At 36.8% G+C, this 13,056-nt stretch overlaps 1 protein-coding gene across 1 annotated transcript in view; it reads left to right on the top strand.

Moving 5' to 3' along the window:
* The window catches only part of LOC118833954 (transformation/transcription domain associated protein), a 172,789-nt gene that overhangs the window by 37,250 nt on the left and 122,483 nt on the right, over positions 1-13,056 (top strand). The window contains exons 23-30 of the mRNA XM_036741388.1: positions 312-511; positions 4,442-4,659; positions 4,782-4,979; positions 7,446-7,706; positions 8,368-8,529; positions 9,338-9,434; positions 11,712-11,833; positions 12,309-12,479. Coding sequence (XP_036597283.1) covers positions 312-511; positions 4,442-4,659; positions 4,782-4,979; positions 7,446-7,706; positions 8,368-8,529; positions 9,338-9,434; positions 11,712-11,833; positions 12,309-12,479 — 1,429 coding nt within the window. The remainder of the gene's footprint in view (positions 1-311; positions 512-4,441; positions 4,660-4,781; positions 4,980-7,445; positions 7,707-8,367; positions 8,530-9,337; positions 9,435-11,711; positions 11,834-12,308; positions 12,480-13,056) is intronic.

The following is a 13,056-nucleotide window of genomic DNA, read 5'->3' as shown; positions in this document are numbered from 1 at the left end:
ATAACATTGTAGTCCTCCTAAAATAGAAAATAATTATAAAAATGTTGACAGTGTCGTTGTGTGATTGTTATTTTGTTGACTGCATACATATTCTTTGAAATTAAATGTTCGTGGTGAAATTGAACCATCTATAATGTTTGAGACTGGGATCTGCTAAAATTAAAAGTGGAATAAATGAGTTGAGTCAGTGCTATCTGAACAAGAAGGTAGTGGTTGCAAGTTGTAAATGAAGCCTGTAATGGTCATGGTTGTCATTGGTGGACAGCACAGTTATCCAGGGTTCTGACAATAGATGTAATTTTGTCTTTTAGCTTTACGGAGAAGTCCATACCCAGTGTAATTATTTCACATCGATACAAAGCACAAGATACTCCAGCCCGTAAAACTTTTGAACAAGCATTGACTGGTGCATTCATGTCTGCTGTCATCAAGGATCTTCGACCTAGTGCTCTGCCTTTTGTAGCCAGCTTAATTCGTCACTATACTATGGTGGCAGTAGCCCAACAGTGTGGTAAGTATGGTATATTAAAGTCACTTGAATTTACTGTAAATGATGTACTTGAGTCTTTTTGAAAGCTGTTGTTATAGGCTAGTATTCTTAAATTGCAGTTATACAATAATTGGCACTTCAGTGATATTAATGATATGTCAGGTCTTTTAAAAAAATTTCGTTTTTTTCCAATTAAACACAAAAACAGTTTAATATTCTTTTAAAAAAAAATTGAGTTCCGGATTCCCTCCTTCCCTGTCTCCCCTGTCCCCTCCCTGACATGGCAAGCAGTTTGATATAGGTTATACATGTGAGGTCAGTCATACAAAACATTTCCATATTAGTCATGTTATAAAACAAAACACAGACCAAAAACCCCTCACAAAAAAATAAAGAATAGTATGCTTCAATCTGCATTCAGACTCCATTAGTTCCTTCTCTGGAGGCAAATAGCATTTTTCATCATAAGTCCTTTGAAATTGTCTTGGATGTTTGTATTGCTGGGAATAGCCAAGTCATTTACACTTGATCATCATGCAATGTTGCTGTTACTGTGTACAGTGCTCCACTGGTTCTGTTCACTTTGTATCAGTTCTACAAGTCTTTCCAGATTTTTTGGAAGCATCCTGCGTGTCATTTCTTACAGAACAATAGTATTCTATCATAATCATATACCATAAATTGTTTAGCCATTCCTCAGTTGATGGGCATACCTTCGATTTCCAATTCTTGGCTACTACAAAAAGAGCTGCTATAAATATTTTTGTACAAATAGGTCCTTTTCCTTTTTCTTTTTTATCTCTTTTGGGATACAGACCTAGTGGTGGTATTGCTAGGTCAAAGGGTATGCACAGTTTCGTAGTTCTTTGGGCGTAATTCCAAATTGCTCTCTAGAAAGGTTGGATCAGTTCACAAATCCATCAGTAGTGCTTTAGTGTCCCAGTTTTCCCACATCCCCTCCAACATTTGTCATTTTCCTTTTCTGTCATATTAGCCAATCTGGTAGGTGTGAGGTGTTTTAATTTGCATTTTTTTAATCATTAGTGAATGTTTTTGATATGATTATAGATCGATTTGATTCCTTCATATGAAAACTGCCTCTTCATATCCTTTGACCATTTATTGATTGTGGGACTGTGATTAAAAAAAAAATTATGCCTTCCTCTTTTATCCCCCCATCCCCAACCTGGGCAGGACACCCTCCCCTACCCCCCCTTCCTATTTTAAAGAACCTCCATTGGCTCTGGTCGTTTGTATAAACTAGTTGGGTAATTGTGACATTGTTAAAGTACGAAGACTTACTGACTTTGTGTTTCTTTTGAAGTGTGACATTAATACATTCAGGTATTTCATAGTTACCTCCTTATTGTGCAACACTCACCAGTTACAGCGTCTGCTTGTGCAGGGCTAATCTTCTCACCATTCCCTGAGCATACAGTACTCATTCTTGCCTTACTATCTTTGTTTTTGTCTTGCCTGATGTTTACACCCTCTCCATACCAGTACAAATTCTGTCTGTCCTAAAAGGCCCAATTTTAGTTTGGCCAACCCATATAAATGATTTCTTTCTTCTGTGAACACTTCTGCAGGTGTATTTAGTTGTTTTATTTATATTAACTTGGTCTCAACAAGTAGATCGCAAACTTATTTCTGGCATTAACTCTGTGGTGTTATCCCCTACAGTAAGGCTTTTACAGTAAATTTTGCCATACCCCCAATCAATATGAAAAGATATAAATTAGTGTTTACCATGCATGTGTACATAGGAAATAAAATGGCTTAGTTTTTTATACAGAAAATGTATTTGGTACATAACAATTTTTCACTAATGCTACCACTTTTTGGAATATTCTAGTAGGATAATATAGTTATTTACCAATGTTCCCTGGCCTCCTTGACATTTTTCCTTTACTCCTTGGGGGTGTATTTACCTCAGTTTGGGAATTAACTGCCCTATAATGAGGAATTATGGCAGAGCTGTCAAACACAGGGTGGCCAGAATGAGATTTAAATGTAATTGGGCAATATTTAACAAAATAAATAAAAATGGAATATAATGTCTGTGGTTTTCTAAGTCAGCTCGTGGCTTGCAGGGTTCTTTATGTACCTTTTTGTGGTCCCATTTCTATTTGAGTTTGACACCACTGGCAGAGATAATAGAGAGGCCTGGAAGTTGGTCAGGAAAACTTGAATTCCAGTCTTGATTCTGATATGTACTGGGTGTGTGATGCCAGGCAAGTTAACCTTTCAGTGGTCCTGGCAACTTTGTAAGACAATAGGTTGCAGAGAAAGTCCCCATCTGTATCAGCAGAGAAAGTGCATCCATAGGAGTTGTCTTCACTGAAGAAATCACAGGTCCAGCTGGAAAAAGCCATGCTCCATAGTACTGCCTGGCGCCATGCTGGGTACACTGGAGGCACTCAATACCGAGTGTTTTTTGGCACTTGTCTATTAGGTGTTGGTGTCCATCACAACTGAATATGATGCTCTCTATGATAGTGATAAGTTTTGTGTGTGCGTGCGTGCGCACACAAGCGTGTTGTATGTGTGAGAAAAGACCTTAGTCATTTTCATAATGTGGCTCTCAATTTTTGTAGCTACTATCTTTCATTGGCCATTTAAGAATTATTATTAAAAATGTAACTTAGCTTTGATTGAGATGATAGTGGCGTGCTGTATAATGAAAAACAGTTAAAAGACATGTGGTTTGTATGTAATTTTTGTTACATAGTTTAAAGGAATTAGACTTAAGGGTGCCAATCTTGAATTCTCATGACTATAACTTCAGAATTGTAGAGTTTTCAGGATCATGATAGATACTTAGACAAGTAAAAGGGAGGTAGTAGCATGATAGAGTGCATTTCCCCATGTATAAGACGCTCCCACGTATAAGACACTCCTGTGTATAAGACGCACCTTAATTTTGGGGCCTGAAATTTGAAAAAAAAATGTATTACACAAAGTTACTGAACTCAAGTTTTGTTCATCTGCTCATACTTTCAGGCATCTTTTGGGCTAGTCTGATGTGTGTACACATGCTTATTCCATTCCGTTTCATGAACCTGAAGCACCAATTGTGTCCTCCTTTGAAATCAGTAACTTCTTTTTCATCAGCAATTCTTCTTGCCTCATGCTGAACCATCTTTGTGAACACAGGAATTCCAGTTGCTCTTTGCTCTTCAATCCATATCTTCAATTCCCTCTCTAAATCAGGCCATTTTGCTGACTTGCTGACTGGCCTTCTTTTGCCATGGTTTTTTCAGTAGGGTTCTTCTTCCCGTAGCCAGTCTTGGATTGTTTTTCAGTTGGAGGAGGCCCAAATTTATGTTCACTTTTGCAAACTGGATCACTTTTAACTTGAATTCAGCACTGTACGAAAATCTTTTCGGAGCCATTTCTGGGCAGAGTGTGGCAAAGCATAAACCTGATATATCAGTAACAAATGTGAAATGAGCGCGAAAACAACAAGCTCGAAAAGGGAGAAATGCAAGTAAAACAATCTACAGCAATGAGTGCAAAAACAAGCGCGAAAAAGCAGGAAATGCAAGTAAAAAAAATTTACAACCACTGTATAAGATGCACCCAGTTTTTAGACCCCAAAGTTTTCGAAAAGGGTGCGTCTTATACATGGGGAAATACAGTATAGTCAGCAAGACCCCAGTTCTAATCCTGCTTTGATCTTTGCTAGCTATGTGACCATGAATAAAATCACTTAACATTGCCATGTCTCAGCTTCTTCATGTGGAATTTAAAAATGTTTCCAAGGACCTTCCTCCTCTGTTTTTTCAGAAGCTCTAGTGAGATTAAAAATGTGGAAAGTGCTATGTAGATGTCTGTTTTTATAAAAGCAGTAGAGTTCTGTTGGGTTTTACTTTTGATCACTTTGATTTTTTTAAAAATCCATAATTATTTGTCTCTGTTCTCTGCCTCCTCCTTACAACTTCACTTTAGGTCCTTTTTTGCTGCAGTGCTATCAGGTGGGAAGTCAACCCAGCACAGCCATGTTTCACAGTGAAGAAAATGGGTCAAAGGGAATGGATCCTTTGGTGCTTATTGACGCAATTGCCATTTGTATGGCATATGAGGAGAAGGAACTTTGTAAGATAGGGGAGGTAGCTTTAGCTGTGATATTTGATGTAGCAAGTATCATCCTGGGCTCGAAGGAAAGGGTAAGTAGGCTGTTTGTGGAATTTATTCTACATCTGATTTCTGTGCATTTGTAGAGACGATAAACATTTGCCATTTGGCAGACTGACACAGAACGTTTATTCGTGATGTTTTCTTTTTTTAGGCTTGTCAGCTCCCGCTCTTTTCTTACATTGTAGAACGTTTGTGTGCTTGCTGTTATGAACAAGCTTGGTATGCAAAACTAGGGGGTGTGGTGTCTATTAAATTCCTCATGGAACGACTGCCTCTCATCTGGGTCCTCCAGAATCAGCAGACTTTCCTTAAAGCCCTTCTTTTTGTGATGATGGACCTGACTGGAGAGGTATTTAATGTATGGATGATTTCACCTTGTACTTTTGATTTTTGTATAGTAACTGAGTACTTCGTAGTGTTAGTGTGCTGTGCAGATGGTTCAGTGGTTTTGGTTCGCAGAGATTTCTTTTAGTTTTAATAATCAGCTTCTTGTAGCTTTTACCATTTAATGTTGTATGATTGTCAAGGTGTTTTAAAAATCAAAAGTACAGTTGTTTTTCCTTTCCCCCAAAACCAAATATGCTGCCTTGAGAACAGTGTTCTTTACCTTTTATGAAGACAACAGAGCAGAAAATTTACTCTGCTGGTTGTTAGTAAATAGTAGTTGGATAGGTAGATAGATTTAGTTGGATAAAAATTGTGTCTGATTTGCCCAGCACCATTACTTGGTTGTTTCATGGTTCAAAGTCCTCAAATGAAAGTATGGATGAGACTGTGACTGTTAGCAAATAAAGGAATATGAAGACCCCTGGATTTAAACTTAACAGAATTCATAAAGACTAAATAATATGTATAATCCTGGGCTTAAGGGAATGGGTAAGAATAGAGTCCAGCCAGTTCAATTCTGCAAACCCTTATTAAGCACCTGCTTACATGGTGAGCACTAGGAATACAAAGGTAAAAATAAAGAGTCCCTTCCTGTGGGTTTGTATTCTTCTGCCACTGTCATTTCTTAAATTCCTCGGCTCCTCACATTTTTATTTCCATTTGGTGTCATCTGCCCATTAGGATACTCATACCTTACTTAGACCTCACCATAATTTGAAACTGTTCCACATCCAGTATATTGCCTTGGAAATTCTGTCTCCTGCCCATTTGCTCTCACACTCCCTTCTCTTCTACCTTGGTTTTTTCCCCTTATTCTGAGCCTTTAGCTTTTGTTCTCCCCCTACTCTTCCCATTGACTCTGCTCTGTCCTCCTCTACTACTCTGTCCTTATGATCAGAAAATTAGATACTGTCTTTTGCTCTACCTTTAAGTCTTTTGTTTTCTTGATTCTGTGATCAGTCCTACCCTGCTAAGCTAAACTTTAACCCTATGTAACTTTTGCTTTTCTGAAACTTTGATTCCTAACTGCAAATTATCCTGTCTAACCTCAACTCTACTCTCAACTTTCTCTTGGAGATTTTTATTTAAATCATATGTGTTCCTTATCACCCCCCCCCCCCCACTACCATGTGTCTGTCCCATAGCCTCTTTTCTCTCACCTGTTGTAATGGGTCCCCTACCTGTTCTTCTTATATCTTACTGCTGGCACCTCCTCTTTTCCACAGTTTGTTTAGCCATTCTCCAGTTGATAAATTCTTCTTTGTAATGAATTTTTTCCTGTGGTATTTCTACCTTTGTATATCTAGCATGTAGCAGGGTGTTGCAACAGTCTGCTAGCGGCTGCTGAAGGGGTGTAAGACCCACCAACAACCAGCACACAGAAAGCTGACCGCACAAGTTCTTTTGATCTGATTTACTAAGGAAAGCAACATTAAGGGGTTAACAATCTTACTTTAATGCAGCATACAAATATCATTCACTCAGTTCAGGGGGAGAAGCCAGCACCCTGAACTTCAGAGCAAATACAAACAAATTATAAACATTGACAAACAGACCTTGTCTGATTCAAATCTCAATGCATAGTTACCAGAGTTTAACAAAGTCCGAACATCCAGGTTTGCAAGCTGGAGGGCTCTTAACTACAGCTGCCCAGAGTCTCCACATCAGCACACCACCAAGAGTGAGATCCCTAAGCAAATAGCTCTGTTCCAGCTTTTTATACCCTCTTTAGCCATCATCAAACTCATTTGAGCGATCAGAGCTTAGGCTCCTACTATTGGCTCTGGTCTTAGCAACTCCCCTTAGGACCCTGAGGACTTCATGCCCATGTAGGCTTAGCACCTAGTAGATACAGGTTTGGGCCTGGGGTTTAGCACCCAATAAGACTCAATCAAAGACACTTAATCATTTTAAGATAGTAAGAAGGTCCCACCTTAATTGATATTACACAGGGTGTCTCATATATAGTAAACACTTATATGTTTTATGAGTTACTTTTACATTGAATCATGAGAGAGTGGTTCATAAGCTTGCATACAGATAAAACAAATGGTGTTCAGGACTGTTTAGAAAATGTAGCCTCAGAAAAATGACGATACATATTCTAAACACATGCTATATTGAACTACACAATTTATCTATAGATAAACTTATGAACCCCTCATAACAGGAGCCCATTCTAGAGAATTTTGTTATTGGAGTTATGAAGTGGTTTTTACTCATATAGGCAATCTTTGGGCATGGCCCTTAATGATAGCATTTTATTTAGTAAAGACTTTGGTGTTCCACAAATAAGTTTAAGAGCAAATTTTAATTAGTTTTGCACTTAGCAGAATTATTTACATTATTTTTCTTTTAGCAAGATATGATGACCATAGTACTCATTTAAGTCAAATCTCTCTGATTTAATGTCTTCATGAATTCTTAGGTTTCCAATGGAGCAGTTGCTATGGCAAAGACAACCTTGGAGCAGCTATTGATAAGATGTGCAACTCCTTTGAAAGATGAGGAAAAATCTGAAGAGATTCTATCAGCTCAGGAAAAGTCTTTCCATCATGTGACACATGATTTGGTTCGAGAAGTCACCTCTCCAAATTCCACTGTCAGGAAACAAGCTATGCATTCACTTCAGGTGCTGGCTCAGGTTACTGGAAAAAGTGTGACAGTGATTATGGAACCTCATAAAGAGGTGAGATGTTTTTCTATGAAATCAGGGTAATATGCATAAAATTTTTTCTGGCTTATTTCTGTTTAATTTTGAAATTTAGTAATTTGAAATGCTATTTTTGATTTATAATATAGATTTCATAGTAACACTCTTTCCTATCTTCCCGTTTCTTAGGATTGGTAGCTACACCAAGTAGAAAAGATTGTTCATTTTCTGAGATGATATAAGTTGGTAAATTTGTAGCCTCAGAGTAAGAGGGATAGCCCATGATTTGAAGACCAGAATTCAAAGTAGACTAGAAGGAGAGAGAAGGAGAAGAAAAGGAAATGCTCTTTTAAAAAGATGTTGAAACTATATTTACTTCAGAGTTTAAAGGAAGGGAGAGGGAAGGTGTTCAACTAGGCAGGGGAAAAGATATAGATCAAAAGGTGGAGAAACATGAAGAGAAAATGAACTGCTTAAAGTTTGGGAATTCTTCTGTAAGATTACTTTGGAGACTCATGCTGAATTTGCTATATTATTCATATCTGATATCCTTTAGGTTGGGTGAAAAACATTTGTTCTAATAAAAAAATTTTAGGGTTTCATTTCATTAAAAAATCATTTTAAGTGTAGGTGTTTATTTCTTTTAAAATGTTAATTTGTAATTTATACTTTCTCCTTTGTATTTTTTTTTTTGTAGGTCCTTCAAGACATGGTACCGCCTAAAAAACATTTACTTAAACATCAACCTGCAAACGCCCAGATTGGCCTAATGGAGGGAAACACATTTTGTACAACTTTACAGCCCAGACTGTTTACAATGGATCTTAATGTGGTAGAACACAAGGTTTTCTATGCAGAGGTATAGAACTTTTTGTATTTCATAGTGTGCTTGAAATTTTTTTTAAAAGAAACTGGCATGTAGTAACAAACTAAACAGCCATAATTAAGTTTAAAGAGTTTCACTAGACAAGACACTTGGAATGTTGGCATGGGACCATGTTTCTGCTTATGTGGCAAGCCTGGAAAAAAGTATTTTTTAAAGACCCACATATTGTGGGATTCAGGGGTAGTATAAGAGATAGACCATATCCTGAAGGAGCTTATAGTTTTTCAGAGATAAGACATTCGTAAGAAAAACAAACTACAGACTGATGCAAAACATGATGAAGATGTAAACGCTGGAAGTTTTGAGAAGGTTGTCATCAATTAGGTCAGTTTACACAGCAGTTATCAGGAAAACCTTTATTATGTAGGTACAAATTGAACTGACTGGTGATAGAAAAATGAATGGATATAAGTAGGCAGGAGGGAATTGAGAGACCTTTCCTCTGGAGGGAGAATAATGGGGGCAAAGATGGTGTTATATATTCCTGCGTAAGTTTACTTTAGTGTCAGAGAGAACTGCTTGTTGAGACTTTGATTGTTCTATCTTAGAACAAAGAAACATAGTAACATTTTGATACCTTGATTTAGAATTTGTCTTTGATTTGCCTGAAAATAATTGCTTTTTGATTGAACTGACAACTGATTTAAATTTAATTTTGAAAGTAGTTCATTGTGATTGAAGTGTAATACAGAAGACTGGTTTGTGTAGTTGTTTGCAAGGCTACTATAAATATCTTCTTAGGATCCCTAGTATAAATTGATATTTTATCTTTATTTTTCAGCTGTTGAATTTGTGTGAGGCCGAAGATGTTATCTTAATGAAACTACCGTGTTACAAAAGTCTTCCATCACTTGTACCTTTACGAATTGCAGCATTAAGTAAGTAGCAAATAGAAAATAAGCTGTTATTCAGTCATGTCTAACTTCATGACCTCATGATGAAATTGCTCACTTTACAGATCCCTTAATTGCCTAATCTAATAGTGTTTTCTCAGTCCTCATCCTTCTTGACTTCTCTGTAGCCTTTGATATTATGTCCCTTGCTTTTCCTTGAAACCCTCTTCTTTTTTAGATTTTTATGACACTGCTTTTTTCCTGGTTCTCTTCCTACTTGAGTGACCATTTATTTGTCTCCTTTGCTAGATCTTCATCCAGGTCACACCTGCCAATAACTGTAGGTGTCTCCTACAGCTCTATCCTGGTCCCTTTTATCTTTTTATACTGTTTCTCTTGATGATCTCATTAGAATACATGGATTCATTTATTACCTCTGTGCTGATGATTCTTAAATCTCCTTATCTAGCCTTAACCTCTGTTTACTTCCAGACTCATTTCTCTTATCTCAGTCTAACTGCCTTTTGGACATCTTGAACAGGATGTCCCATAAACATGCTCTCTTCCTAACTTCCTTATAACTGTTGAGGACACGAGTATCCTCGCAGTTACTCATGTTCAATATCTAGGTGTCATCCTTGACTGTTAATGTGCTTTCACCCTGTTGACCCTCTCATATCCCATGGCTTGCCAAGGACTATCAATCTTACCTTTGTAACATCTGTTTTATATGCCCCCTTCTCACTTCTGACATTGACACTATTCTGTTGCCAGCCCTCATCCCCTCATGCGTGGACTATTTTTTTTCCTTTTTAATATATTTTTATTTGTTTTGTTAGATAGTTTTAAAATTTTGAGTTCCATGTTCTTTCCCTCCCTCCCACTCCTCCCCCACCCCTTTAGAAGGCAAGCAATATGATATTGATTATACATGTGAAGTCATGCAAAACATTTCCATATTAGTGATGTTGCAAAAGAAAACACAAAAGACCCAAGAAAAATAAAGTGAAATAAAGTATGTGTCAGCCTTAGGTTCTCTGGAAGTAGATAACATTTCTCATCAGGGGTCCTTTGGAATTGTCTTGCATCATCATCTTGATTAGCATAGCTAAATCTTTCACTGTTGATCGTTATTATGATGTTGCTGTTACTGTGTACAGTGTTCTAGTTCTGTTCACCTTACTTGGCAGCAGTTCACATAAGACTTCCCAATACCTGGCTGTTTCAGTAGATTTACTCTTTCTTTACTCTCCCTTACATGACATAGCCATTCGCATAGCCACATTTTGCCATTTCTGCCTTCATAACATTACTCATCTATACAACATAGACACAACCCTAATTCTGGGCCTTCGTTACATCTCACCCTAGATCTACGTAGCCTCCTAACTAGTCTCCCTGCCCCATCTCTCCACTGCATTCTGTCTTCTAAACAACTGCCAAAGTAACGTTCCTTAAGCAAAGGTCTGACAACCTTCATCTTTTTCCATCCAGGTGCTCCTTATTGCTTTCTAGAATCAGATGTAAACTGCTTTGCTGGGCATTTAAAGCCCTACATAACTTTACTTTTGTGTGTCTTAATTTCTAGCATTTGTCTTTGTTCCCTCTATAGTCCAGAGGGAACTTCACTCCATCTCTCCTCTTTCTGTCTTTGTCCAGACTTTTTTGTCTCCCTGGAATGCATTGCCTCCTCATTTTCTCCTTTTGGAATTCCAGGTTTCTTTCAAGATACTCATCTCAAAGGATGCCTTCTCTATGAAGTCTTTTCTCATTCTCTGCAGCAACTAGTGCTTGCCTCCAGCCTTTTTTTTTTTAACAAGAAAAAAATCTTGTGTTTATTTTGTATATACTTATACATACAGAGATCCATCTCCACAGTCCTCTGTTAGAACGTAAGTTCTCTGAGAACAAGAACTATTTCATTTTTGTCTTTTTTTCCTCCCAGCATTTGATGTATAGAGGAGGCTTAATATAAGATTATTAGTTGATTGATTGCAGGCTAGTAAGTGGGCCACTTCATTCTATGACTATTTGTTGGGTTAGGGGGATGAGCTGCTTGGCTGCCGGCACCAGGTTGTGATAAAGTCAATAAAGGCATCTTGGCTTGTTTCTTGAGACTGGATTCTGTTCTAGATAATACAGTAAATGGAAGAACATGAGTTTGTGTGTTTGTCAAAGGCATAAGATTTTAGCCATTTTAAAATTTTAGTATGACAAAGGAGTACTAGCACTAGAAATCTTTAGACAAAGAAAATCATTGACCTTTCATAGGTTAGTAATACAAATCATACTGATTACATCCTCTTCTTCCCTATATTTAAGATGCTCTTGCTGCCTGCAATTACCTTCCTCAATCCAGGGAGAAAATCATTGCTGCACTTTTCAAGGCACTAAACTCAACAAATAATGAGCTTCAGGAGGCAGGGGAGGCGTGCATGAGAAAGGTTAGTGACATTTTAAAAGTATTGGTTTAAATCCTCCTTTCTATACATCTTGGTGAACTCTGCTTTTTTATTATGCAAAGACTCAATATAACCTAGTTACTTGCTTTTTATCTTAAAAATATTGCTGCAATTACTATATCGACTTCTAGCTGCTGGCTTTCCCTGTGTGGTTGAGAATCTGGTGGTATTCGTTGATTTTTCTTATGGATGATTTGTCCTTGAAATCAAAATTTAGGTCTCTTTTTTTTTTTTTTAAGAGATAGCAGTTGGAAATATGTTAAAGAACAATTTATTGGAAGTAATTCTAAAGCTAATTCTTCAATATTAGAGTAATTCAAATTTCTTTTACTATATGTTAATGTATATTACATCTGTTAAAATTACTATAGCTTCTATAATGGTTTAAACTATATTTGTTTTTCAGATACCTCTATTTTTCATTTTGCTTATATCTGTGTGTTTTGTTTTCTTACAGTTTTTGGAAGGTGCTACAATAGAAGTTGACCAGATTCACACACACATGAGGCCTTTATTGATGATGCTAGGGGATTATCGCAGCTTGACATTGAATGTAGTAAATCGTCTTACTTCTGTCACTAGGCTCTTCCCAAATTCCTTTAATGATAAATTTTGTGATCAGATGATGGTAAGCGAAGTATTTTTAGAAGTACCTTAGAATTATTTTCTTTAATTTGATATGGGGAAAATCAAACTCTACAAATCTTAGGGAATCTCAGTATTTTTGGTGGATAAACTTGTAAGTTAAAGTTTTCTGTTTTGTCAGTTTTAATCAGTTTTGGTCAGAAAAAGGAAGGATTTCAGTTCCTTTGTGTATGTATCTCTGTGTGTGTGTGTGTGTGTGTGTGTGTGTGTATGTATGCATGCAAAATGGTACATTGTTTCCTTATCAGCATGACTTGTTTAACTTAGTAAACCTACCTCTGACCTAAAGGTTAGATACTCAATGTTTTAGATTAGTTGTGTTCCAAATACTTTTATTAATTATGTGTATATAGTTGCTTTGCTAGGAGTGGTGTCAGTAACAATATCTGACTTTCTCTGAGTAGTTTTGAACTTCGCCATCTTACTTTTAGGTTTTTATAACATATAGTCTTTTGAGATTAAGATTCAGGTCTCCATTATTTAAAAAATTTTTATTCTGAACTTAACACATAAAAATAAACATTATTCTGAACTTAACACATAAAAATGAACATTGTATA

The sequence above is a fragment of the Trichosurus vulpecula genome, chromosome 1, assembly GCF_011100635.1.
Source record: "Trichosurus vulpecula isolate mTriVul1 chromosome 1, mTriVul1.pri, whole genome shotgun sequence".
In the NCBI taxonomy this organism is placed as follows: domain Eukaryota; kingdom Metazoa; phylum Chordata; class Mammalia; order Diprotodontia; family Phalangeridae; genus Trichosurus; species Trichosurus vulpecula.
This window is presented reverse-complemented; position numbering and strand designations above follow the sequence as displayed.